We start from the raw sequence: 27402 nt of genomic DNA, 5'->3' as shown, positions 1-27402 counted from the left end.
GGTCCGTGCAGAGCGGGCCCAAGTCGGGTTGTGAACGGGGTGCGTCATCGTGTAGTGTGGGGCCCTCCCCAGCAGATGGCCCCACCTGAAAGTGCCGCGGGGGGGGCGGGGGAGTGCCCTATCAATTTGGCATATAAGATATAATGCAATGGAAAAATACTGTTTTTCGGGGGCGGAGTTGGCGGGGGGGTAAGGTCCCCCCCCACTTTCTGTGCTTCCTATTTCATTAATGACATCAATGCAAATCAGGGAAGTGGTCCGTAGGACCGGTGCATTTTGTGAATGGAGCACTTAGTGACTGGGGACGGACGTCAGCGGCATCGTCGGCGCCCCATTGGCCGCCCGCGGACGCCGGCGCCGCCCCATTGGCCGCCTGCGGATAATTAAACACCTACACAGTCAACGCACAAATCCGAGTGATGGGATATATAGGCCGGCGCCCCGGCCGCTGCACGCAACAGTCACCGTTGAGCACGAGCGTCGCAAGTTTGGACAAAGTCCCGCCACCAGAGATTCCTTTTTTTCCCGCCGGGTGCTTGTCGCAGAAGGTGAGTGCCGGCCGGGTTGCATGACGCCCCGTGATGGCGCCTGGTTGGTAATGGGATTGGACGGCGGCGGCCGGGGTCACCGCCTGCCCTGCGGAGGCCGGGGAGGCGGTCAAAGGAATGCGGATTAGGGAATTAGAGTGGAGCTAGAAGACGCGGGAATAGGGGGAAGCATGTGTGTGTGTGTGTGTGTGTGTGTGTGTGTGTGTGTGTGCTCATTACACTAATGCACTGGTTCCTCAGGGAGTTGGGAAGATAGGAGTAACCCCCCCCCCCCCTCCCCAGTACAACCTGTCACCCCCTCCTCTCTGCTCCCGGAGCAAAAGCAACATGTAGTGCACACGCTAGGACCCGAATGTCCTCACACACACACACACACACACACACACACACACACACACACACACACACACACACACACACACACACACACACACACCTGCAAGAACGGGCTGTCCCCTTCTGGAGGAGCAAGGCGAGGAGCATGATCAGAGGGTGTGTTGTGTGCAGGAGCTCAGGACTTTACGGGAAAAAACGCCACTCCTTTTTTTTCTGACACACACACACACACACGCACACAAAATGAAGTGGAGGATGAGGCGCTGACAAGGGTCTCTTATGTCTCGCCGCGCAGGGGACCATGGTCATGTTGAAGATCTCCGCTTTCCTCGTCGCCTACGCCCTGGTCATTTGCCAGATGTACTGCTCACAAGCCGCCCCCGCCAGGTGAGACGCGCGCCACCTTTTGGCATTTTGTGTCAGCACGCCGTATAGCTGGTGTTTAGGAGGTGTGCGGTTGGAAAGAGTTGAAGTTGAAGGAGATGTCGTTCTATAATGCTAATAATCCACTTACAGGAAGTTCCTACATCCTATTACTCTTCTCTAATTTCATTGTCCTGCTCGTGGCACATAGGGGATAAATAACTCAATTAAGACAGGAAAGCTCATTTGGTGGAACTGTGCTGTCCTTTGGAAGAGGAAATGTTCTGTAGAAGAATTTGACTAAACGTGCCCCAAAATACTGGGAAAAAATATATATTTATACATATATTTGTAAAATAATTTATATAACGTTGGGAAATGAGAATGTTTTCATTTATTAGATGTTTAATTTTTCAAAAACAATAACATATTTTATGTAAAGAAATAGATATGTCTCAAGATACAGGGAATTGTTTGGAAAAAAAATATTTTTTATATTTTATTATATAAAATTTAGAGATGTTCAGAGAAAAAACATTACATACTTTTATTTTTTATTCATTATTACCTCTATTTTTTAATTAATACAATTGAATAGAATAATCTTCTTTATTAGATGTTTATTTTTTCAAAAATAACTAAATATTTTATTATTACATTTATTAATTAAACATTTTGGGAGCATAAATGAGAATATTTTTTATTTATTAGATGTTACATTTTTCAAAAACAATAAAATATTTTATGCAAAGAATTATACTAAACATGCCTCAAGATACTTTTTTTTAAATAATATATAAAATGTAGAAACAAACGTAATATAGTTTTATTTTTTTAAAATTCATTATTACATCTATTTTTAAATTAATACAATTGAATAGAATACTCGTATTTATTAGATGTTTAATTTTTCAAAAACAATAAAATATTTTATGTAAAAAAATATACTAAACATGCCTCAAAATACAGGGAATTGCTTAGAATATATATATTTTTTAATATATAAAATTTAGAGACGTTCATAGAAAAACAACGTATTGTACTTTTATTTTTTATTCATTATTACATCTATTTTTTAATTAATACAATTTAATATGATAAGGTTCTTTATTAGATGTTTATTTTTTCAAAAATAACAAAATATTTCATTATTATTATATTTATTAATTGAGTTATTATAAAACATTTTTGGGGGATAAATAGGAATATTTTCATTTATTAATTGTTAAATTTTTCAAAAACAATAAGAAGATGTATGTAAAGAAATATACTAAACATGCCTCAAAACACAGGGAATTGTTTGTAAAAATATAATTTTTAATATATAAAATTTAGAGATGTTCAGAGAAAAAAACGTAATATACTTACATTTTGTATTCTTTATTAAATCTATGTTTTCAATTAATACAATTGAATAGAATAATCTTGTTTATAAGATGTTTATTTTTTCAAAAATAACAAAATATTGTATTATTATTACATTTATTAATTTAGTTATTATTAAACATTTTTGGGGGATAAATAAGAATATTTTCATTTATTAGATGTTTAATTTTTCTAAATCAAAAACATATTTTACGTAAAGAATTATACTAAACATGCCTCAAAATACAGGGAATTGTTTGGAAAAAAAATGTTTTTTTTAATATTTAAAATTTTGAGATGTTCAGAGAAAAAACATAATATACCTTTATTTTTTATTCATTATTAAATATATTTTTTCAATTAATACAATTTAATAGAATAATCTTATTTATTAGATGTGTATTTTTTCAAAAATAACAAAATATTTCATTATTATTATATTTATTAGCGAAGTCATTATTAATTAAAAAATTTCTGGAGATAAATGAGAGTATTTTCATTTCTTAGATGTTACATTTTTCAAAAACAACAACATATTTTATGTAAAGAATTATACTAAACATGCTTTAAAATACACGGAATTGTTTCAATTGGGTTTTTTTTGTAATATATACAATTTAGATGTTCAGAGAAAAAAACATAATATACCTTTATTTTTTTATTCATTCTTAAATAAATGTTTTCAATTAATACAATTGAATAAAATAATCTTATTTATTAGATGTTTACTTTTTCAGAAATAACTAATTATTTTATTATTATTATATTTATTAATTGATTTATTATTAAACATATTTTATGTAAAGAATTATACTAAACATGCCTCAAATTACAGGGAATTGTTTGAAAAAATATATATTTTTAATATATACAATTTAGCGATGTTCAGAGAAAAAAACTTAATATACTTTTTTTTAAATTATTAAATCAATTTTTTTTATTGATACAATTGAATAGAATAATCTTCTTTATTAGATGTTTATTTGTTCAAAAAAACCAAAATATTTTATTATTATTATATTAATTAATTGAGTTATTATTAATTTAAAAATTGGGGGGATTAAATGAATATATTTTGATTTATTAAACTTATTTGTGGAATAATATAATTGAATAGAATATTTTTATTTATATATGCATTTATTGAGTCATTATCATTCAATGCTTCTTAATTATTTTCTTATTGTAATCACACACACACGCACACGCACACACACACTCTGTCTCCACAGACCGGGTTTGGAATCCATGTCGGACCGAGTGACGCTCACGGACTACGAGGCGCGGCGGTTACTCAACGCCATCGTGAAGGAGTTCGTGCAGATGACGGCGGAGGAGATGGAGGCGCAGGCGACCGAAGGGAACAGGTACGTGCGCTGAAGGGGCGGGGCGTGGGCGGAGGGGGCGGGGTCACTAGTGGAAGTAAAGCGGGTACCGATGACGTCAGCAGTGGAGGTAACTTCTCACGTTCTAACATGTCTGTCATGAAGGAACCCCTTTTCCCCCCTCCCTCGCATGGACAAGTTTGGTTTTTTTTATGTGGGGGGAAGGACAGGGGGGTCGGGGGGGGCATGCATTGAAGAACTGTGCATGATGTTAGCCAGGTGGGATTGCATCCGGTTTCTGGGGGGGGATGTATGGGTGTTTGGCACGAGACGAACTGGCATGGGGGAGTAAAAAAAAAAGCTGAATATATACTGTATGTGTGACTAGAACTGCATGGTTGTAGACAACCACTGTGTATCCCACCGGACATCTAACGGATTTTTCCGGCAATGAATCATTCCCAGTGGGTGTCCAAAGCATGGCCTCGGGGGACATTTTTAAATGAGCGTTTACTAGTTTGTTTACTCGGGCTTGGAGCCCACCCATGTTACCCGGGCTGTGGGAATCGAACCTGCGGCGTCTGCAAAAAAAAGCAGCATGGTGTACCGCCATCAAACTGCGGGCTCCATCTTGTGAAATATTCCAACACAGTGTTATTGTTCAAACTGTTCGTTGAAAATATCACATATACTCGTTAAATAAGTCTCTAATGAATACTTGGGCCTGCTACGCTACTTAATTTTAACAATGGTTATTACGGTGGTACTTGGGGGGTGAAAAAACTTTGACCTTTTCGCATAATTCATTGATAAATACATATTTTGTTAAAGTCAGTAGGTTTTATCGTGAAAGTCGCTGGAATTTTACTGAGAAAAAAAAATAAGTACTGTTTTTGCATTTCTAGAAAAGCACAGTAAAAACAACTGGAGAGTTTTAAATTGAAAAAAAGTGGCAGATCAGTGGTGAGAATTTTACTGATTTCACAGTAAAATTAATTTTATATAAATTTTTAAAAATTCTTCCAATTAACAATAATTTGGTGTTTGAAAAAACCCCCCAAAAAACTGGAAGCTAAGTCGCCAAAAATTTACCTTAAAAAATGCTATTTTTAACACCAAATTATTAATTGGAAAAATAAATAAAAAATGAATATAAAATTACTTTTACTGTAAAATAAAAAAAATAAAAAAATTAAATTGAATAAGAATAAATGATATATATATATATATATATATATATATATATATATATATATATATATATATATATATATATATATATATATACAAATACCGTAAAATTTACAAATGTTTTTCTACAGCGTACTACAGTCCCCACATTATGATTAAAAGTCTGCAGCTCGTAAGAACATACAATTACTAATTACAATTAATAATAAATAATAATGATACTTTAAAGATAAAGTTTAAGTGCAAATAAAAATACAGAGACACCACTTTTGTCATAATTTTTGCGCTTAAAAAACGTCTCTATGACGTCAGCTCCAGACTTCTTCTGTTTGTTTGATACTGCCATTACTGTCACATGTGGTGGAAAAGTGTATTACAACTGAGCGGCTCAGATTAAAGTTTATTATTAAAGTACCAATGATGGTCACACACACACTAGGTGTGGCGAAATTATGAGAAATAAATACTTTTTGGCAGCACTGTAGGGGGCGCTAGTGGCCCAACAACGGGTGGTTCACCAACACTGTTGTTAAGTGCTGTAAAAACAACAACTATGGGGAAAAAACTGGCAGCTCAGTCGTGAGAATTATACTGATTTAACAGTAAAATGTATTTTATATACATTTTTTTTAAATAAATTCCAATCAACAATAATTTGGTGATAAAATTGCATTTTTTAAGGTAAATTTCTGGTGACTTAGCTTCCAGTTTTTTTGTTGTTTTTTTTAACCGTAAAATTTCCAAATATTTTTTTTACACCGTAATAAAGTCCCCACATTATGCTTAAAAGTCTGCAGCTCGTAAGAATATACAGTTACTAATTACAATTAATAATGAATAATAATAATACTTTAAAAATAAAGTTTAATTGCAAATGAAAATACAGCGTCACCACTTTAGTCATAATTTTTGTGCTTAAAAAACGTCTCTATGACTTTAGCTCCAGACTTCTTATGTTTGTTTGATATTGTCATTACTGCCACAAGTGGTGGAAAAGTGTATTACACCTGAGCGCTGCTGCGCCCCACATGGATGAGAAAGATATATTTTTTGGTAGCGCTCTAGGGGCCGCTGTCGTAAAGCGCTGTAAAAACAACAACGGTAAATTCCATGGGGGAAAAAACTGGCAGCTCAGTGGTGAGAATTCTACCGTAAAAATGACGGTAGTAGTAGCGTTTTTACAATTTACAGTAATTTGTGGTGGAACACAAATTCTGGTGACTGAGATTCTATTTTTTTTAACCGTAAAATCTACAGATATTTTTTTTACAGTGAGTTATGAAGTCTTCGGTGTGTCATGGATTTAACATTAGTTTTTATTTTTTAGCATTTCTGAATTGTGCAATTTAAGCCTGAAAATGGCTAAATTAACTAAAAATATCGATACTTCAGTAGAATTAGCCACTAAATGAGACCAAATCGATACGAACGCGCTGTTCAGTTTTGTGGCCGCTGATTGGCTCAGCCTCAGGCAGCGTCACTACAGTGGATTAAACAGCGTTAAGGTGACTATGTGAGTGTTATTTCAAGTCTAGAGGGCTCTGAAAATGTCAAAAACTACGTTTATGAGGTCGTAAACCGTTTTTTTTTTTATGCTATCTGGCAGAAACTGCGGTGATCGAGGGATTCTTTACTGTACACTAATTTGTTTCACATAGATTAGCGTAAGGGTTTTAACCTTTTTTACCCCGGAGCCCAAATTTTCCACTGTACAACTCGTAAAAACTGATAAAGAATACATTTGCGTACAATTAAATAAGCAAACTCCAACTAAATTAATAATAAGTATTAATAATGGATATGTTTCTGAAATAAGCTGTCAATAAAACTAAAGTGCAAATGAAAATACAATTTCACCACTTTAGTTATAATTTTTGCACTTCAGAAACTTCTCTACGACTTTAGCTCCAGACTTCTTCTGTTTTTTTGATATTGTCGTTACTGCCACAAGTGGTGGAAAAGTGTATTACAAGTGGGTGTCGCTACGGCCCTATACGGACCACAGCTGAGAAACACATATTGTTTGAAGGCCATGTAGGGGGCGCTGATGGCTGGGTAAAAAAAGCGCTGTAAAAACAACAACTGTATATTTTACGAAAAAACAAACAAACTGGCAGCTCAGTCGTGAGAATTTTACCGTCAAGACAACATTGCTAGCATGTTTCAAATTTACAGTGATTTGGGGTGAAAACATTGCAAATTTTAGGGAAAAAATTCTGGCGATTTAGCTTCCAGTACAAAAAAATCTACAGATTTTTTTTCTCCGTGTGTTACATTTGCCACATCGTGCTACAAAGTCCCCAGTTTCACTCTATTGTGGATTTTTTTTTTTTTTTTAGCATTTTATGCCTAAATTAAGCATTTTTAACGATAAAATCGGCTAAATTACCCTAAAATTTTAACACTACAGTAGAATAGGCTACTATATAAGAGCAAATCGATATGAATGCCCTGTTCAGTATCGTGGCTACTGATTGGCTCAGCCTCAGGCAGAATTACTATATTGGATTAAACAGCGTTAATATTATTTCATGTCTAGTCTAGTCATAATTTTTGCGCTTAAATAAACTTCTCTGTTGAGTATTAAACTCTGAGACTGGTACCACAGCGGTACTTTGGTTTGGTTAGTATCTGTAATACACAATTAAAATACTTTTCTGTTGTCAAATTAAACAACAATCTGTGTCTTATGTCATAAATTAAATTATAGTACTAGAGACATCATATAAAGAACAGAAAACATACATGCACAAACAAGCTGTCAATATATTGCAGTCACACAATAGCATTAGCCACATTAGCAACAGCAATGCAATCCTTAACAGTGAGATGTTAGCCGGTAGCTTCTTAACAACACAGCACCAGTAATGTTCTTAAAACACCACTAAACATTACACAAACACAGCAATGTATATTAATAATCTAAATGAGTCTTATACAATCATCAACATACTCACATCGTCAAAGACTACAGCACTGCTTGAACGTAGCAGAGTGAACAAGTTACCACACATTAACGCAAGTCAAAAGGGAAGCGGAAGTGACACTGTCAAGAAATGCTTCAAAATAAAAGTCTCTGAAAACGTATATAAACGCGGAGAATTCCTAACATTCTCCTTTACTTAAGATCCGGACTTCTGCTGTTTGATACAGAGCCGTGCACAGAGAGCGTATTGGCCAACTTGTTTTTAATGTTGGTAGCAAACATGGCGCCCTATAGTCATGTGAAAAATTAACACCAAACCAGTAATCTTACCCTTGATTTTAATCGTATTCTATAATTATGTTCAACTTACTCACAGTTTGCGACCTTGTCAAATGATATGAAAGCATGTGTTAGTCACAGATATTATTATTTATTTAACACATAAACATTAGGCTGAGGTCAGGCTGATGAGAAAATAATTATAAACCAAATCTACTGCATACGAAGGGACTCTTATAAAATACATGTACGTAAAATTATGTTGTGCTAAAATAAATACATTAAAATAATGAAAAAAATATGTTTCTAAAGTAAAATGTCAATAGAAGTAAAGTCAAAATGAAAATACACTTTAGTCATATTTTTTGCGCTTTAGAAACTTTTCTATGACTTTAGCTCCAGACTTCTTCTGCTTGTTTGAGATTGTCATTACTGCCACAAGTGGTGGAAAAGTGTATTACAACTAAGTACCGCCGCGGCCCATACTCATATTTCTTGGCAGCCCTCTAGGGCCCCGACCCTATGGTTAAGAAACACGGAAGAAACCATTTTTGCTACCAATTTTAAACCTGAGTTGGCCATACTCTCTCTCGTTTGACAATGTCATTACTGCCACAAGTGGTGGAAATGTGTATTACAAGTATGCGGACCACAGCTGAGAAACACATATTTTGGCCCCGACCCTATGGTTAAGAAACACTGTCCTAAATTATTTGTCAAAAAGCCACTCGTGTGGCTACAGGGCGCCATGTTTGCTACCAATTTTGAATCTTATTTGGCCATACTCTCTCTAGTTTGATATTGTAATACACATTTCCACCACTTGTGGCAGTAATGAGAGCTGAGAATCAGATATTTTCTGGTGGTCCTCTAAGGGGCGCTTGTGGCCCATAAATGCCGCCTTATGGTTAAGAAACACTGGGTTAGAATATATTGACCTATGTCATATTTTATAAGAGTTTTTCAAATGAATGGCAATTTTTATTTGTGACGATTCTAAATCAATTTAAGAAGATTAAAAATCAATTTTTTTAATACATTTATTTTATTTTATTTTTTAATCTGTCCTGTCCAGCCACTTTATTAAATGTTTGGGTAGATTTTTTTTTAAACAAAACCAAATTTTCTTATAAGTAATATAGCTTTTTAAAAAAATCTATTTTATGGAGAATGTAGTTAATCATTGAACTGGCACCCAATGTTAGTACAAAAGTATTGATTTTGAATCGAGAATTGTTTTGAATCGATTCTGAATGGAATCGTTTGAATCGTGTGTTGCCCAAAGATTTATAGCTCCAATATTTTAGCATACTTAATGTACAGAATGTATGAAAATGGCCTTTCCCTTTTTTGAAGAATTGTTTAACGATTCCTAATCGATTTAAGAAGATTAAAAATCGATTTTTTAAATGAAATCTTTTATTCTATTTTATTTTTTTTATTTTTTTAAAATCTGTCCTGTCCAGCCACTTTATTGAATGTTTTGGTAGATTTTTTTTAAAAACAAAACCCAGTTTTCTTATAAGTAATATAGCTTTTTATCTATTTTATGGAGGAATGTAGTGTCAAAATTCAAACACTGATGACATCTATTAAACAAGAGAAGAGGCAAGGAATTAAACAGAGACAGAACTCAATTTAGCTCAATTGAGGAGAAACGCATAGACACTGTCCCCTTGCACAGTGTCGTCCCACGCTCTGACGAAAGATTGTACGCCTCCTCTTTTATTTGGACTTTCCCTGATTACATGTCAACAGCTGTTTCTAAGGGAGGGGGGTCATAAGCAGCCATCGCCTTTGGTTACAAAACAGTTCAAAGAAAAGGTCGTAAAACAGTTCGAAGAAAAGGTGCCTGGAGGGAGGTCAGGCCTTGCCTCATTTCCGCTTTGTAGATCTCGGGTAAAGACAAAATTTTCCTGTGGATTACAATACATCAAAGAAACCGACACCCTCATGTCGCTCCCCATCCTACACAGTGGAGTTTTACAAGCCTTTCGCTTGGTAGGATCAAAGACAGCTTTTGTCCTCTCGCAGGGCGAGCTGAACTCAATGTAACTCAAAGTTTTGTGATAACTTAGATACAATTATTCTGACATGTAGTTAATCATTGAACTGGCACCCAATGTTAGTAAAAAAGTATTACATTTTGAATCGAGAATTGATTTATAGCTGCAATATTTTAGCATATTTAACGTACAGAATGTATAAAAGTGGTCTTTCCCTTTTCCCCTTTGCTGGAAAAAGTTTGGACACCCCCTGATGTAAAAATCGGCCCTCAGTCCGAGACCTCCGGTGGGATGAATGAACTCCTGCATGTCTTTTCTTCCCTGGTTTCTATGAGCCTTGTTCTCTGCATGTGATCTGTGTCCCCTCCCCGACAGCATGGACAGACCCCTAACCAAGCGCTGCTCCAACCTCAGCACCTGCGTGCTGGGCAAACTGTCTCAGGAGCTGCACAAGTTGCAGACGTTCCCTCGCACCAACGTGGGAGCGAGCACGCCCGGCAAGAAGCGTTTTGCAGGCTACGGCGAGGCGATCCAGACCATCTAACCCCCCCCGCCCCCGCCCCTGCCTGACCCCATTTCCCCCCTGCACCCCCCGCCTCGTCATTGTCTACCATTAGGCCTCATTGGCAAGTGCATGTTGGCATGAGCTGCCTGACTGACACCTTCAAAAAAAAAACAACAACAAAAAAAAAAAGTCCCCATTTTGGGCAGAGCCTCCACATGTCAGACAATCGGATGCTCTTCGCCTCGTCAAACCTTCACCCTGGCAGAGAAGCAGGGACCACACACACACACACACACACACACACACACACACACACACACACACACACACACACACACACACACACACACCCCCCTCACTATAATATGAATAAATGCCCCGCTCAGCAGACGCCATCTTTCTTGCTCAATAAACATATTTTTCTACCAGAAAGCCTTAGCTCACCTTCATTCACACGCTGCCAGTAAGGCGCAGAACACCTGTGCTCTGGCCGCCAAATTAATTGAAGTAGGCTTTTAGAGGCACCGAGAGGCAAGGGGGTGGGGCTTTAAAGCCACCTTTTGAAGGTAAGGAAACACAGGAAATATTCAGTCTGTCAGCAAAAAAAAAAAAAAAAGTCTGTAGATTTTAGCGTGAAAAAAAAAAAAAGTGGTACAGCACACCCCGCGACCCCGAAAGGGACAAGCGGTAGAAAATGGATGGATGGATGGGTACCGTTTTGACATTTACAGTGTGCACCATTAATATATAAATATTATGTATGTATATACATATAGTCGAGGTTACTGTGGTTCAGCCGTTAAGTCAGGTAAAAACACAGAGGCTATTTAATCCCTACAAGCCTGTTTCGCAGGTTTCCCTGCTCTTCAGGGGAGTTTATAAACTTCAGAGGCTATTTCATCCCTACAAGCCTGTTTCGCAGGTTTCCCTGCTCTTCAGGGGAGTTTAGAAACTTCGGAGGCTGTTTCATCCCGACAAGCCTGTTTCGCAGGTTTCCCTGCTCTTCAGGGGAGTTTATAAACTTCAGAGGCTATTTCATCCCTACAAGCCTGTTTCGCAGGTTTTTCTGCTCTTCAGGGGAGTTTGTAAACCTCAGAGGCTATTTCATCCCTACAAGCCTGTTTCGCAGGTTTCCCTGCTCTCCAGGGGAGTTAATAAACTTCAGAGGCTATTTCATCCCTACAAGCCTGTTTCACAGGTTTTCCTGCTTTTCAGGGGATTTTATAAACTTTAGAGGCTATTTCATTCCTGCAAGCCTTTTTCGCAGGTTTCCCTGCTCTTCAGGGGAGTTTATAAACTTCAGAGGCTATTTCATCCCTACAAGCCTGTTTTGCAGGTTTCCCTGATCTCCAGGGGAGTTTATAAACTTCAGAGGCTATTTCATCCCTACAAGCCTGTTTCGCAGGTTTCCCTGCTCTTAAAGTTAAAGTTAACAGGAGAGTTTTTAAACTTCAGAGGCTATTTCAGCCGTACAAGCCTGTTTCGCAGGTTTCCCTGCTCTTCAGAGGAGTTTACAAACTTCAGAGGCTATTTCATCCCTACAAGCCTGTTTCAAAGGTTTCACTGCTCCTCAGGGGAGTTTGTAAACTTCAGAGGCTATTTAATCTCTACAAGCCTGTTTCGCAGGTTTCCCGGCTCTTCAGGGGAGTTTATAAACTTCAGAGGCTATTTCATCCCTACAAGCCTGTTTCGCAGGTTTCCCTGCTCTCCAGGGGAGTTTATAAACTTCGGAGGCTATTTCATCCCTACAAGCCTGTTTCGCAGGTTTCCCTCCTCTTCAGGGGAGTTGATAAACTTCAGGGAAACCCACAAAACAGGCTTGTGGGGATGAAATTGCCTCTGTGTTTTTTCCTGACTTAACGTTTAGTCCGCTCTACCCCGGGTTTTGAGCACTGTATAATGGATAAACCACAGTAACCTCGACTATATATATGTATATATATATATATATATATATATATATATATATATATATATATATATATATATATATATATATATATATATATATATATAGTACAGGCCAAAAGTTTGGACACACATTCTCATTTCCATGCGTTTTCTTTATTTTCATGACTATTCACATTGTAGATTGTCACTGAAGGCATCAAAACTATGACACCTGTGAAGTGAAAACCATTTCAGGTGACTACCTCTTGAAGCTCTTGGAGAGAATGCCAAGAGTGTGCAAAAGAGTGATCAGAGCAAAGGGTGGCTATTTTGAAGAAACTACAATATAAAACATGTTTTCAGTTATCTCACCTTTTTTTGCTAAGTACATAACTCCACATGTGTTCATTCATAGTTTTGATGCCTCCAGTGACAATCTACTATGTAAATAGTCATGAAAATAAAGAAAACACATTGAAATGAGAAGGTGTGTCCAAACCTTTGGGCCTGTACTGTATATATATATATATATATATATATATATATATATATATATATATATATATATATATATATATATATATATATATATATATATATATATATATATATATATATATATATATATATATATATACATATATATATACACATTATTATTATATAATAATAGTGGTGCTGTTTTTACAATTACAGTAATGCCCTTTGGGAAGTTGCACCCCTCCCTCCACCTTGTCCCAACTATTTGTGCTGCATTTTTTTGCCGCACATTTTTTTTGTCTAACTGTTTTTTTTAATGTTATTAATGTTTTATGATTAATAACCGGCACCCCCTCCCCACCTTGTCAAAATCTCCCCAAACTTGTCCCAATCATTTGTGCCACGTTTGTGCTGCACATTGTTTGTCTTTCATAGTTTCGATGCTATCAGCATTTTATGATTTATAACGATGTTATTAATGTTTTATTATGTATAATCACCCCCCCATCTTGTCAAAATCTCCCAAGCCTCCACCCTTTCGTTCGTGCTACTTGTGTGCTGTTTTTGTGCTGCAAAAATATTTTGTTTAACTACTATAGTTGTGATGTTCTTAACATTTTGTGATTCATAGCGAGCCTTGTCAAAATCTCCCCAAACGTTTGTGCTACTTTTGTTCTGGTTTGTGCTGCATAAATATTTGGGTTTAACTATTATAGTTAGTAACATTTTATGATTCATAACACCCCTCCCCCCTTCTCTCATAAAATCTCCCCAAACTTGTCCTATACATTTGTGCTACATTTGTGCTACATTTGTGCGGTGTTTGTGCCGCAGCATTATTTGGTTTAACTATTACAGTTTTTAAATTAGTGACGTTTTATGATTCACAGCTCCTCCCCCTACCTTGTCAAAATCTCCTCAAAAATGTCCTATTCATTTGTGCTACATTTGTGCAGTGTTTGTGCCGCTGCATTATTTAATTTAACTAACAGTTTTTAAGTTACTGACATTTTATGATTCATAGCCCCTCCCCCTACCTTGTCAAAATCTCCCTAAATGTGTCCTATTCATTTGTGCTACATTTGTGCGGTGTTTGTGCAGCAGAATTATTTGGTTGAACTATTACAGTTTTTAAGTTAGTGATGTTTTATGATTCATAGCCCCTCCCCCCACTTTGGAAAAATCTCCCCAATCGTGTCCTATTCATTTGTGCTACATTTGTGTGGTGTTTGTGCCGCAGCATTATTTGGTTTAACTATTACAGTTTTTAAATTAGTGACGTTTTATGATTCACAGCTCCTCCCCCCACCTTGTCAAAATCTCCTAAAAAATGTCCTATTCATTTGTGCTACATTTGTGCAGTGTTTGTGCCGCTGCATTATTTAGTTTAACTAACAGTTTTTAAGTTAGTGACATTTTATGATTTATAGCCCCTCCCCCTACCTTGTCAAAATCTCCCTAAATGTGTCCTATTCATTTGTGCTACATTTGTGCGGTGTTTGTGCAGCAGAATTATTTGGTTGAACTATTACAGTTTTTAAGTTAGTGATGTTTTATGATTCATAGCCCCTCCCCCCACTCTGGCAAAATCTCCCCAATCGTGTCCTATTCATTTGTGCTACATTTTTGCGGTGTTTGTGCCGCAGCATTATTTGGTTTAACTATTACAGTTTTTAAATTAGTGACGTTTTATGATTCATAGCTCCTCCCCCTACCTTGTCAAAATCTCCTCAAAAATGTCCTATTCATTTGTGCTACATTTGTGCAGTGTTTGTGCCGCTGCATTATTTGGTTTAACTATTACAGTTTTTAAGTTAGTGACGTTTTATGATTCATAGCCCCTCCCCCTACATTTTCAAAATCTCCCCAAAAATGTCCTATTCATTTGTGCTACATTTGTGCTGCACAATTTTCCAGTCTAACTATTGTAGTGTTTAAGTAATTACAGCTTTATGATTCATAACCATCCCCAACCCCTCCTTGTCAAAATCACCCCAAATGTGTCCCAAACGTTTGTGCTACTTTTGTGCAAAAAGGTTTGTGTAACTATATTAGTCTTTTTGTTATTAACGTTTTATGATTCATAACCACCCCCTTGTCAAAATCTCCCCAGACTTCGTTTGTGCTGCATTTTTTTGTCAAACTATTACAGTTTTTATGTTATTAACATCTTATTAATCATAAACACCCCCCCCCATCTTGTCAAAATCTTCCAATCTTCTTCCCATTCGTTTGTGCTACTTTTGTGCTGTTTTTTTGCTGCAAAAATATTTAGTTGAACTATTATAGCTTTTATGTTATTAACATTTTATTATTCATAACCAGTCTCCCCACCTTGTCAAAATCTCCCAATTCTCTTCCCATTTGTTTGTGCTACTTTTGTGCTGTTTTTTTGCTGCAAAAATATTTTGTTTAACTATTACAGTTTTTATGTTATTACTTTTTTATAATTCATAACCAGCCTGGTGCAAATCTCCCCAAACTTGTCCCAAACGTTTGTGCCACATTTGTGCTGGATTGTGCTGCAAAAGTATATTGTTCAACTATTATAGTTTTTATGACCCCAAAAGTGACAAGTGGTAGAAAATGGATGGATGGATGTTATTAACATTTTAAGAGTCATAAACCGTCCCCCCACCATGTCACAATCTCCCCATCCTCTTCCCATTCGTTTGTGCTACTTTTGTGCTGTTTTTACTGCAAAAATATTTAGTTGAACTATTATGGCTTTTATGTTATTAACATTTTATTATTCATAACCAGTCTCACCCACCTTGTCAAAATCTCCCCAAACTTGTCCGATTTGTTTGTGCTACGATTGTGCAGCATTTGTTTGTCAAAGTAATTATAGTTTTTATGTTAACATTTTGCGAATTAAGACCAGCCTTGTAAAAATCTCCCCAAACTTGTGCCACGTTTGTGCTGAAATTTTTTTTGTTTAACTATAATAGTTTTAATGTTATTAACGTGTAATTTTTTCTTAACCAGCCCCCCACCTTGTCAAAAATCACCCCAAACTTGTCCCAAACCTTTGTGCTACTTTTGTGCAAAAAGGTTTGTGTAACTATAATAGTCTTTTTGTTATTAACGTTTTATGATTCATAACCACCCCCCTTGTCAAAATCTCCCCAGACTTCGTTTGTGCCGCATTTTTTTGTCAAACTACTACACTTTTTATGTTATTAATGTTTTATAATTCATAACCAGCCTGGTCCAAATCTCCCTAAACTTGTCCCGAACGTTTGTGCCACATTTGTGCTGGTTTGTGCTGCAAAAGTATATTGTTTGTTTTTATGTTATTAACATTTTAAGAGTCATAAACTATACCCCCAACTTGTCAAAATCTCACAATCCTCTTCCCATTCGTTTGTGCTACTTTTGTGCTGTTTTTGCTGCAAAAATATTTAGTTGAACTAATATAGCTTTTATGTTATTAACATGTTATTATTCATAACCAGTCTCCCCTACCTTGTCAAAATCTCCCCAAACTTGTCCAATCATTTGTGCTACGATTGTGCAGCATTTGTTTGTCTAACTGTTATAGTTTTTATGTTAACATTTTGCGAATTAAGACCAGCCTTGTAAAAATCTACCCAAACTTGTACCACGTTTGTGCTGACATTTTTTTTGTTTAACTAAAATAGTTTTAATGTTATTAACGTGTTATTTTTTCTTAACGAGCCCCCCACCTTGTCAAAAATCACCCCAAACTTGTCCCAAACCTTTGTGCTACTTTTGTGCAAAAAAGTTTGTGTAACTATAATAGTCTTTTTGTTATTAACGTTTTATGATTCATAACCACCTCCCTTGTAAAAATCTCCCCAGACTTTGTTTGTGCCGCATTTTTTTGTCAAACTATTACAGTTTTTATGTTATTAACATCTTATTAGTCATAAAAAATCCCCCCCATCTTGTCAAAATATTCTAATCCTCTTCCCATTCGTTTGTGCTACTTTTGTGCTGTTTTTTGCTGCAAAAATATTTAGTTGAACTATTATAGCTTTTATGTTATTAACATTTTATTATTCATAACCAGTATCCCCACCTTGTCAAAATCTCCCAATCCTCCTCCCATTCGTTTGTGCTACTTTTGTGTTGTTTTTTTGCTGCAAAAATATTTTGTTTAACTATTACAGTTTTTATGTTATTAATGTTTTATAATTCATAACCAGCCTGGTGCAAATCTCCCCAAACTTGTCCCAAACGTTTGTGCCACATTTGTGCTGGATTGTGCTGCAAAAGTATATTGTTCAACTATTATAGTTTTTATGACCCCAAAAGTGACAAGTGGTAGAAAATGGATGGATGGATGTTATTAACATTTTAAGAGTCATAAACCGTCCCCCCACCATGTCACAATCTCCCCATCCTCTTCCCATTCGTTTGTGCTACTTTTGTGCTGTTTTTACTGCAAAAATATTTAGTTGAACTATTATGGCTTTTATGTTATTAACATTTTATTATTCATAACCAGTCTCACCCACCTTGTCAAAATCTCCCCAAACTTGTCCGATTTGTTTGTGCTACGATTGTGCAGCATTTGTTTGTCAAAGTAATTATAGTTTTTATGTTAACATTTTGCGAATTAAGACCAGCCTTGTAAAAATCTCCCCAAACTTGTGCCACGTTTGTGCTGAAATTTTTTTTGTTTAACTATAATAGTTTTAATGTTATTAACGTGTAATTTTTTCTTAACCAGCCCCCCACCTTGTCAAAAATCACCCCAAACTTGTCCCAAACCTTTGTGCTACTTTTGTGCAAAAAGGTTTGTGTAACTATAATAGTCTTTTTGTTATTAACGTTTTATGATTCATAACCACCCCCCTTGTCAAAATCTCCCCAGACTTCGTTTGTGCCGCATTTTTTTGTCAAACTACTACACTTTTTATGTTATTAATGTTTTATAATTCATAACCAGCCTGGTCCAAATCTCCCTAAACTTGTCCCGAACGTTTGTGCCACATTTGTGCTGGTTTGTGCTGCAAAAGTATATTGTTTGTTTTTATGTTATTAACATTTTAAGAGTCATAAACTATACCCCCAACTTGTCAAAATCTCACAATCCTCTTCCCATTCGTTTGTGCTACTTTTGTGCTGTTTTTGCTGCAAAAATATTTAGTTGAACTAATATAGCTTTTATGTTATTAACATGTTATTATTCATAACCAGTCTCCCCTACCTTGTCAAAATCTCCCCAAACTTGTCCAATCATTTGTGCTACGATTGTGCAGCATTTGTTTGTCTAACTGTTATAGTTTTTATGTTAACATTTTGCGAATTAAGACCAGCCTTGTAAAAATCTACCCAAACTTGTACCACGTTTGTGCTGACATTTTTTTTGTTTAACTAAAATAGTTTTAATGTTATTAACGTGTTATTTTTTCTTAACGAGCCCCCCACCTTGTCAAAAATCACCCCAAACTTGTCCCAAACCTTTGTGCTACTTTTGTGCAAAAAAGTTTGTGTAACTATAATAGTCTTTTTGTTATTAACGTTTTATGATTCATAACCACCTCCCTTGTAAAAATCTCCCCAGACTTTGTTTGTGCCGCATTTTTTTGTCAAACTATTACAGTTTTTATGTTATTAACATCTTATTAGTCATAAAAAATCCCCCCCATCTTGTCAAAATATTCTAATCCTCTTCCCATTCGTTTGTGCTACTTTTGTGCTGTTTTTTGCTGCAAAAATATTTAGTTGAACTATTATAGCTTTTATGTTATTAACATTTTATTATTCATAACCAGTATCCCCACCTTGTCAAAATCTCCCAATCCTCCTCCCATTCGTTTGTGCTACTTTTGTGTTGTTTTTTTGCTGCAAAAATATTTTGTTTAACTATTACAGTTTTTATGTTATTAATGTTTTATAATTCATAACCAGCCTGGTGCAAATCTCCCCAAACTTGTCCCAAACGTTTGTGCCACATGTGTGCTGGATTGTGCTGCAAAAGTATATTGTTTAACTATTATAGTTTTTATGTTATTAATATTTTAAGAGTCATAACCCATCCCCCCACATTGACAAAATCTCACAATCCTCTTCCCATTCGTTTGTGCTTCTTTTGTGCTGTTTTTGCTGCAAAAATATTTAGTTAAACTAATATAGCTTTTATGTTATTAACATTTTATTATTCATAACCAGTCTCCCCACCTTGTCAAAATCTCCCCAAACTTGTGCCACGTTTGTGCTGCAAATGTTTTTGTTTAACTATAATAGTTTTAATGTTATTAACGTGTTATTTTTTCTTAACCAGCCCCCCACCTTGTCAAAAATCACCCCAAACTTGTCCCAAACCTTTGTGCTACTTTTGTGCAAAAAAGTTTGTGTAACTATAATAGTCTTTTTGTTATTAACGTTTTATGATTCATAACCACCTCCCTTGTAAAAATCTCCCCAGACTTTGTTTGTGCCGCATTTTTTTGTCAAACTATTACAGTTTTTATGTTATTAACATCTTATTAGTCATAAAAAATCCCCCCCATCTTGTCAAAATATTCTAATCCTCTTCCCATTCGTTTGTGCTACTTTTGTGCTGTTTTTTTGCTGCAAAAATATTTAGTTGAACTATTACAGTTTTTATGTTATTAATGTTTTATAATTCATAACCAGCCTGGTGCAAATCTCCCCAAACTAGTCCCAAACGTTTGTGCCAAATTTGTGCTGGATTGTGCTGCAAAAAGTATATTGTTCAACTACTATAGTTTTTATGACCCCAAAAGTGACAAGTGGTAGAAAATGGATGGATGGATGTTATTAACATTTTAAGAGTCATAAACCGTCCCCCCCACCATGTCACAATCTCCCCATCCTCTTCCCATTCGTTTGTGCTACTTTTGTGCTGTTTTTGCTGCAAAAACATTTAGTTAAACTAATATAGCTTTTATGTTATTAACATATTATTATTCATAACCAGTCTCCGGCACCTTGTCAAAATCTCCCCAAACTTGTCCAATCATTTGTGCTACGATTGTGCAGCATTTGTTTGTCTAACTGTTATAGTTTTTATGTTAACATTTTGCGAATTAAGACCAGCCTTGTAAAAATCTACCCAAACTTGTACCACGTTTGTGCTGAAATTTTTTTTGTTTAACTAAAATAGTTTTAATGTTATTAACGTGTTATTTTTTCTTAACCAGCCCCCCACCTTGTCAAAAATCACCCCAAACTTGTCCCAAACCTTTGTGCTACTTTTGTGCAAAAAAGTTTGTGTAACTATAATAGTCTTTTTGTTATTAACGTTTTATGATTCATAACCACCTCCCTTGTAAAAGTCTCCCCAGACTTTGTTTGTGCCGCATTTTTTTGTCAAACTATTACAGTTTTTATGTTATTAACATCTTATTAGTCATAAAAAATCCCCCCCATCTTGTCAAAATATTCTAATCCTCTTCCCATTCGTTTGTGCTACTTTTGTGCTGTTTTTTTGCGGCAAAAATATTTAGTTGAACTATTATGGCTTTTATGTTATTAACATCTTATTAGTCATAAAAAATCCCCCCCATCTTGTCAAAATATTCTAATCCTCTTCCCATTCGTTTGTGCTACTTTTGTGCTGTTTTTTTGCTGCAAAAATATTTTGTTTAACTATTACAGTTTTTATGTTATTAATGTTTCATAATTCATAACCAGCCTGGTGCAAATCTCCCCAAACTAGTCCCAAACGTTTGTGCCACATTTGTGCTGGATTGTGCTGCAAAAGTATATTGTTCAACTATTATAGTTTTTATGACCCCAAAAGTGACAAGTGGTAGAAAATGGATGGATGGATGTTATTAACATTTTAAGAGTCATAAACCGTCCCCCCCACCATGTCACAATCTCCCCATCCTCTTCCCATTCGTTTGTGCTATTTTTGTGCTGTTTTTGCTGCAAAAATATTTAGTTGAACTATTATGGCTTTTATGTTATTAACATTTTATTATTCATAACCAGTCTCACCCACCTTGTCAAAATCTCCCCAAACGTGTCCGATTTGTTTGTGCTACGATTGTGCAGCATTTGTTTGTCAAACTAATTATAGTTTTTATGTTAACATTTTGCGAATTAAGACCAGCCTTGTAAAAATCTCCCCAAACTTGTGCCACGTTTGTGCTGCAAATTTTTTTTGTTTAACTATAGTAATTTTAATGTTATTAACGTCTTATTTTTTCTTAACCAGCCCCCACCTTGTCAAAAATCACCCCCAACTTGTCGCAAACCTTTGTGCTATTTTTGTGCAAAAAGGTTTGTGTAACTATATTAGTCTTTTTGTCATTAACGTTTTATGATTTATAACCACCCCCCTTGTAAAAACCTCCCCAAACTTGGTTTGTGCTGCACGATCCTCTTCCCATTCGTTTGTGCTACTTTTGTGCTGTTTTTGCTGCAAAAATAGTTAGTTAAACTGATATAGCTTTTATGTTATTAACATGTTATTATTCATAACCAGTCTCCCGCACCTTGTCAAAATCTCCCCAAACTTGTCAGATTCGTTTGTGCTACAATTGTGCTATAATAGTTTTTTGAGCACAAACCAGCACAAATGAATGGAAAAAGATTGGGGATGTTTTTACAAGATTGGGCGGAAGAGGGGGCAACTTGACACAGGTGCAGTAACACACTGTAAATTTTCACTGTAAAATTCTAGATGCCAGTAGTCTACCGCAAAATCTACAGATTTTTTTTTTTTTCAATTTCTTATGTCAATTTACGACGCACGCCTGAGCGCCGCGCTAACCGCCACTCCGCTTCTCCCGAAGCAGCGTTACAGCACAGAAGCGAGCCTGCAACACGGCCACCTGCGTCACCCACCGCCTGGCCGACTTCCTCAGCCGGTCGGGGGGGATGGGCAACAGCAACTTCGTCCCCACCAATGTCGGCGCCAAGGCCTTCGGCAGGCGGAGGAGAAGCGTCGCCATGTGAGCGCCCCCCCCCCCCCCCAACCCTTCCACGCCAACGGGAAAAACGGTAAATATCCAAAGAGCCGTCCATTCATCTCCCAGTTGACTTGCAGGTACAGGTGTGCTACTACTAAAGCGAGCCAGCCAATCACAGGCCAACAATGTTATTTGCAAATGGACTTTATTAGTTCATGCTCACAGACTGAGATAGGACAGCTCTGAAAGGGACAAGTGGTAGAAAATGGATTGGATTGGACAGTCTGAGGGCACGGTGCAGGATGTTAGGCGCTCCCCGTCCTGTGGAGGATAAATGCCAAAGATCCAGCACCATGACTTAGAAAGAACAGCTCCAGTCTGAAGGCATGGTGCAGGGTCTAAAGCAGGGGTCCCCAAACTTTTTGACTCGGGGGCCACATTGAGTTAAAAATATTTGGCCGGGAGCCGGGCTGTATATATATATAGGTGAAAAACGATATATATATATATATATATATGTATATCTATATATATATATATATATATATATATATATATATCTATATATATATATATATATATATATATATATATATATATATATATATATATATATATATATATATATATATATATATATATATATAGATATATATATAGATATATATATATATCTATATATATATCTATATATATATCTATATATATATATCTATATATATATATATATCTATATATATATATATATATATATATATATATATATATCTATATATATATATCTATATATATATATATATATATATATACATATATGTATGTATATCTATATATATACATATATATATATATATATATATATATATATATATATATATATATATAGATATAGATATATATATATATATATATATACTGTATATATATAGATCCTGCACCATGACTGAGATTACCTCATTAGTCTGAGGGCACGGTGCAGTTTCCAAAAGAGGCATGTAAGGGCATTTTTGCCAGGATCCTGCACCATGACTGAGATTACCGCTCTAGTCTGAGGGCACGGTGCACTTTCCAAAGAAGGCATGTAAGGGCATTTTTGCCAGGATCCTGCACCATGACTGAGATTACCGCTCTAGTCTGAGGGCATGGTGCAGTTTCCAAAGAAGGCATGTAAGGGCATTTTTGCCAGGATCCTGCACCATGACTGAGATTACCGCTCTAGTCTGAGGGCATGGTGCACTTTCCAGAGGGGGGTATGTACGGGCATTCTTGCCAGGATCCTGCACCATGACTGAGATTACCGCTCTAGTCTGAGGGTATGGTGCAGTTTCCAAAGAAGGCATGTAAGGGCATTTTTGCCAGGATCCTGCACCATGACTGAGATTACCGCTCTAGTCTGAGGGCATGGTGCACTTTCCAGAGGGGGGTATGTACGGGCATTCTTGCCAGGATCCTGCACCATGACTGAGATTACCGCTCTAGTCTGAGGGTATGGTGCAGTTTCCAAAGAAGGCATGTAAGGGCATTTTTGCCAGGATCCTGCACCATGACTGAGATTACCGCTCTAGTCTGAGGGCATGGTGCAGTTTCCAGAGGGGGGTATGTACGGGCATTCTTGCCAGGATCCTGCACCATGACTGAGATTACCGCTCTAGTCTGAGGGCATGGTGCAGTTTCCAGAGGGGAGTATGTACGGGCATTCTTGCCAGGATCCTGCACCATGACTGAGATTACCGCTCTAGTCTGAGGGCATGGTGCACTTTCCAGAGGGGGGTATGTACGGGCATTCTTGCCAGGATCCTGCACCATGACTGAGATTACCGCTCTAGTCTGAGGGCATGGTGCAGTTTCCAGAGGGGAGTATGTACGGGCATTCTTGCCAGGATCCTGCACCATGACTGAGATTACCGCTCTAGTCTGAGGGCACGGTGCAGTTTCCAAAGTGATTGTCCTGTACAGGAGGGGGCATATAAGGGCAGGATCCTGCACCATGCCCTCAGACAGTCTGTGAGCAAGTCCAGGTGCAATTGATTCAAGGTCCTGTTTCCCGCTATTGTCTCTCCCATTTTTATACCATGTCTACAATGTGCCACAGGCCCATAAAAAGTGGCCAGGGTCCGCACAGGGCCGCACTTTGGACACCCTCGGTTTAGGCATTTCAACAGGAAGTCGAAGTCAGAGCGCCTCCTTCCAAGCGCTATCGCTAGTCACCACTCCCGCTAATCAAATCAGTTCTTTAGAGCAGCAGGCGTCTTTGTACTTTAGCGAAACACAGTCGTAGCGGCGCTGATAAGGTTTGATGTGTTGAAGATCGATATCTACGGAATATTTGGTGCAAATAGCACGCAAAATGTCTTCCTCGAAAGCAGTGGCGAGGTCCGACACGATCGACGCCGTGTTTGTTCACAATGAACTCAGGGGATGTTTACAAGAGCGGGGGGTGTCCAAACTATGGCCCTTGTTCATTTTGGCCTTTGCGATGTTGGGAATCCGGCCCAGTTTAATTTCAAACATCTGACAGTATAAGTGCTGCAACTGTGCTGCCATCTTGTGGACTTTGTAAGTATTTCTGGTTAATGACCATGAATTGCACGTTGAGGTGTACACAGCGCAACATTTTTATCCATGACCCAGCAACCTTTCCCACTGGCGGCGCAAATAAACTGGCACAACTCGCTCACTGAAGTTTGTGGATGTTATAAAAAAAAAAAATGTTATAAAAAAAAAAAAAAGTCCAAGCACAACACACAATTCTAAATTTAAAACCATTTAAATCCCCCGCAATGCATGATGGAAAAAAAGCGACACACTTTCCCCATACTTATCCATGTTTGGCGCAATTTAGTTGCTTGATATTGCTGATTGACTACATATATGTATATATATATATATATATATATATATATATATATATATATATATATATATATATATATATATATATATATATATATATATATATATATATATATATATATATATATATATATTAGGGCTGCAACAACTAATCGATTAAATCGATAATCGATTAATCTGTCGATTGTTACTTCGATTAATCGATTAATAATCGGATAAAAGAGACAAACTACATTTCTATCCTTTCCAGTATTTTATTGAAAAAAAACAGCATACTGGCACCATACTTATTTTGATTATTGTTTCTCAGCTGTTTGTACATGTTGCAGTTTATAAATAAAGGTTTATTAAAAAAAAAATGTTTTAATTTTTTTTTAAACAATTAATAAAAAAAAAAAACTTGCCTCTGCACATGCACATAGCATAGATCCAACGAATCGATGACTAAATTAATCGGCAACTATTTTTATAATCGATTTTAATCGATTTTAATCGATTTAATCGATTACTTGTTGCAGCCCTAATATATATACATATATATATATATATATATATATATATATATATATATATATATATATATATATATATATATATATATATATATATATATATATAAAATATATATATATATATATATATATATATATATATATATATATATATATATATATATATATATATATATATATATATGTTTATAGATATACATATATGTATACATATGCATATATGTATATATAATGTATATATGTATGTATATATATAAATGTGTGTATACATATATGTGTATATTTATATATATATATATAAATGTGTGTATATACGTATATAAGTGTGTGCATATATGTATGTATATACTGTATGTATATATAATGTATATATGTGTATACATATGTATGTATATATAATGTATGTATATATATATATATATTACATATATATAAATGTGTGTGTATAATTATATATATATATATATATATATATATATATATATATATATATATATATATATATATATATATATATATATATATATATATATATAAATAAATATATATATATATATAAGTGTGTGTGTATATATATTTGTATATATATATATAACAATAATAATGGCTTAGATTTATATAGTGCTTTTCTATCAACTAGATACTCATAGCGCTCACATTCACACTAACCAGCATATATACTGTATGTATATATATATATGTATATATAAATATATATATATAAATATATATATATATATATATATATATATATATATATATATATATATATATATATATATATATATATATATATATATATATATATATATATATATATATATATATATATATATATATATATATATATATATATATAAATATTTCAAGTTCAAGTTGCTTTATTGTTGTCCATTCTTATCATGTACAAGACATATAAGAACTGACATTATGTATGTGTGTGTATATATATATATATATATATATATATATATATATATATATATATATATATATATATATATATATATATATATATATATATATATATATATATATATATATATATATATATATATATATATATATATATATATAATTCTGCCATGTTGTAACATTTTTTAATTGTATTTTCTATTGTATCAGAGATGTTTATTAGTGTCATCAGATTTATCGCTCTGAAACAAAAAATTCTCATAGTGGCCCAATAATTATTCGTCCCATATTAACGGGGTGGGGTAGATTTCAGGCCGTGGCCCGGACACGCATCCGATGGAAACGTCCATTGTTGGTCCCGACTCAAACATGGCGCTGTGGCGAAAAAGAATAAAAAGAAAAAAAAGAGTAACGTTTCAATTTCTCTCCTCCTTTGTGTCTCACACAGGTCGACACGGCAAGAAAACATCAGGGCGGGGAGAGAGAAAAGAATGAAGCGCAAAATCAGCAGAGAAGTGGCCCTTTAAACGCTCACTCAACAGCATTCTTACGTTGGAACAAAAAGAATAAAAAACAGTTTTCCTTTTTCTGCCTTGGGCATAGAGACAAAACAGATAATAAAAAGAAGCACTTTAGTTTCTGTTCACACGTGACTTCCTTCCTTCATTAAAAAAAAAACAACAACAAAAAAACTAAAGTGGTCACCTCCTCACATTTTGCTCCTTTGGCCTGGTCAGAGCACGTCCAGTAACTCCGCCCATTTGTGGTCCTCCTCCAATCGTGTACCTTCATCACTCAACGCCAGCAGGACCCCCCCCCCCCCCCGCCCCCCACCATTTAACATCAGCCTCCCAAGGACTCCCCCCCTCATCCCCCCACAACGGCTGTTGTCTTGTGCCTTGATGTAGAACAATTGACACGATTGTACAGTTCTGTGGAGAAGAGACGACGGATAAATGATGAATATTGTGAACAATATTGTGAAAATAACAAAAGTTTCAGCAAGATTAAAATGTATTTTAGATACACTCGGGTTTGGGCTACTTGTGT

The 27402-nt window shown here is 35.6% G+C and overlaps 1 protein-coding gene across 3 annotated transcripts; it reads left to right on the top strand.

Annotated features, from left to right (window-relative positions):
- The first annotated feature begins 356 nt into the window (after nt 1-356).
- Nucleotides 357-27402, top strand: LOC133646908 (calcitonin gene-related peptide-like). 3 transcript variants are annotated; one of them, XM_062042827.1, is made up of 5 exons: nt 357-548; nt 1180-1271; nt 3845-3979; nt 21956-22163; nt 26801-27402. In XM_062042827.1, exons 1-4 carry the CDS (start codon nt 420-422, stop codon nt 22116-22118), a joined length of 519 nt encoding a protein of 172 aa, XP_061898811.1. In that variant the 5' UTR covers nt 357-419; the 3' UTR covers nt 22119-22163; nt 26801-27402. The 3 variants fall into 3 exon arrangements, with proteins under 3 accessions (XP_061898811.1, XP_061898812.1, XP_061898810.1); XM_062042828.1 differs by having other exon boundaries at nt 21959-22163; nt 26801-27398; XM_062042826.1 differs by lacking the exons at nt 21956-22163; nt 26801-27402 and adding an exon at nt 10715-11724.

Source organism: Entelurus aequoreus, linkage group LG03 (genome assembly GCF_033978785.1).
Source record: "Entelurus aequoreus isolate RoL-2023_Sb linkage group LG03, RoL_Eaeq_v1.1, whole genome shotgun sequence".
Classification (NCBI taxonomy): Eukaryota; Metazoa; Chordata; class Actinopteri; order Syngnathiformes; family Syngnathidae; genus Entelurus; species Entelurus aequoreus.
This window is presented reverse-complemented; position numbering and strand designations above follow the sequence as displayed.

Coding starts and splice junctions, on each gene's coding strand:
- LOC133646908 (XM_062042826.1), top strand. CDS start 420: ATGGGATATATAGGCCGGCGCCCCGGCCGCTGCACGCAACAGTCACCG. Junction 549..1,179: donor CCGGGTGCTTGTCGCAGAAG/GTGAGTGCCGGC, acceptor CTCGCCGCGCAG/GGGACCATGGTCATGTTGAA. Junction 1,272..3,844: donor TCACAAGCCGCCCCCGCCAG/GTGAGACGCGCG, acceptor CTGTCTCCACAG/ACCGGGTTTGGAATCCATGT.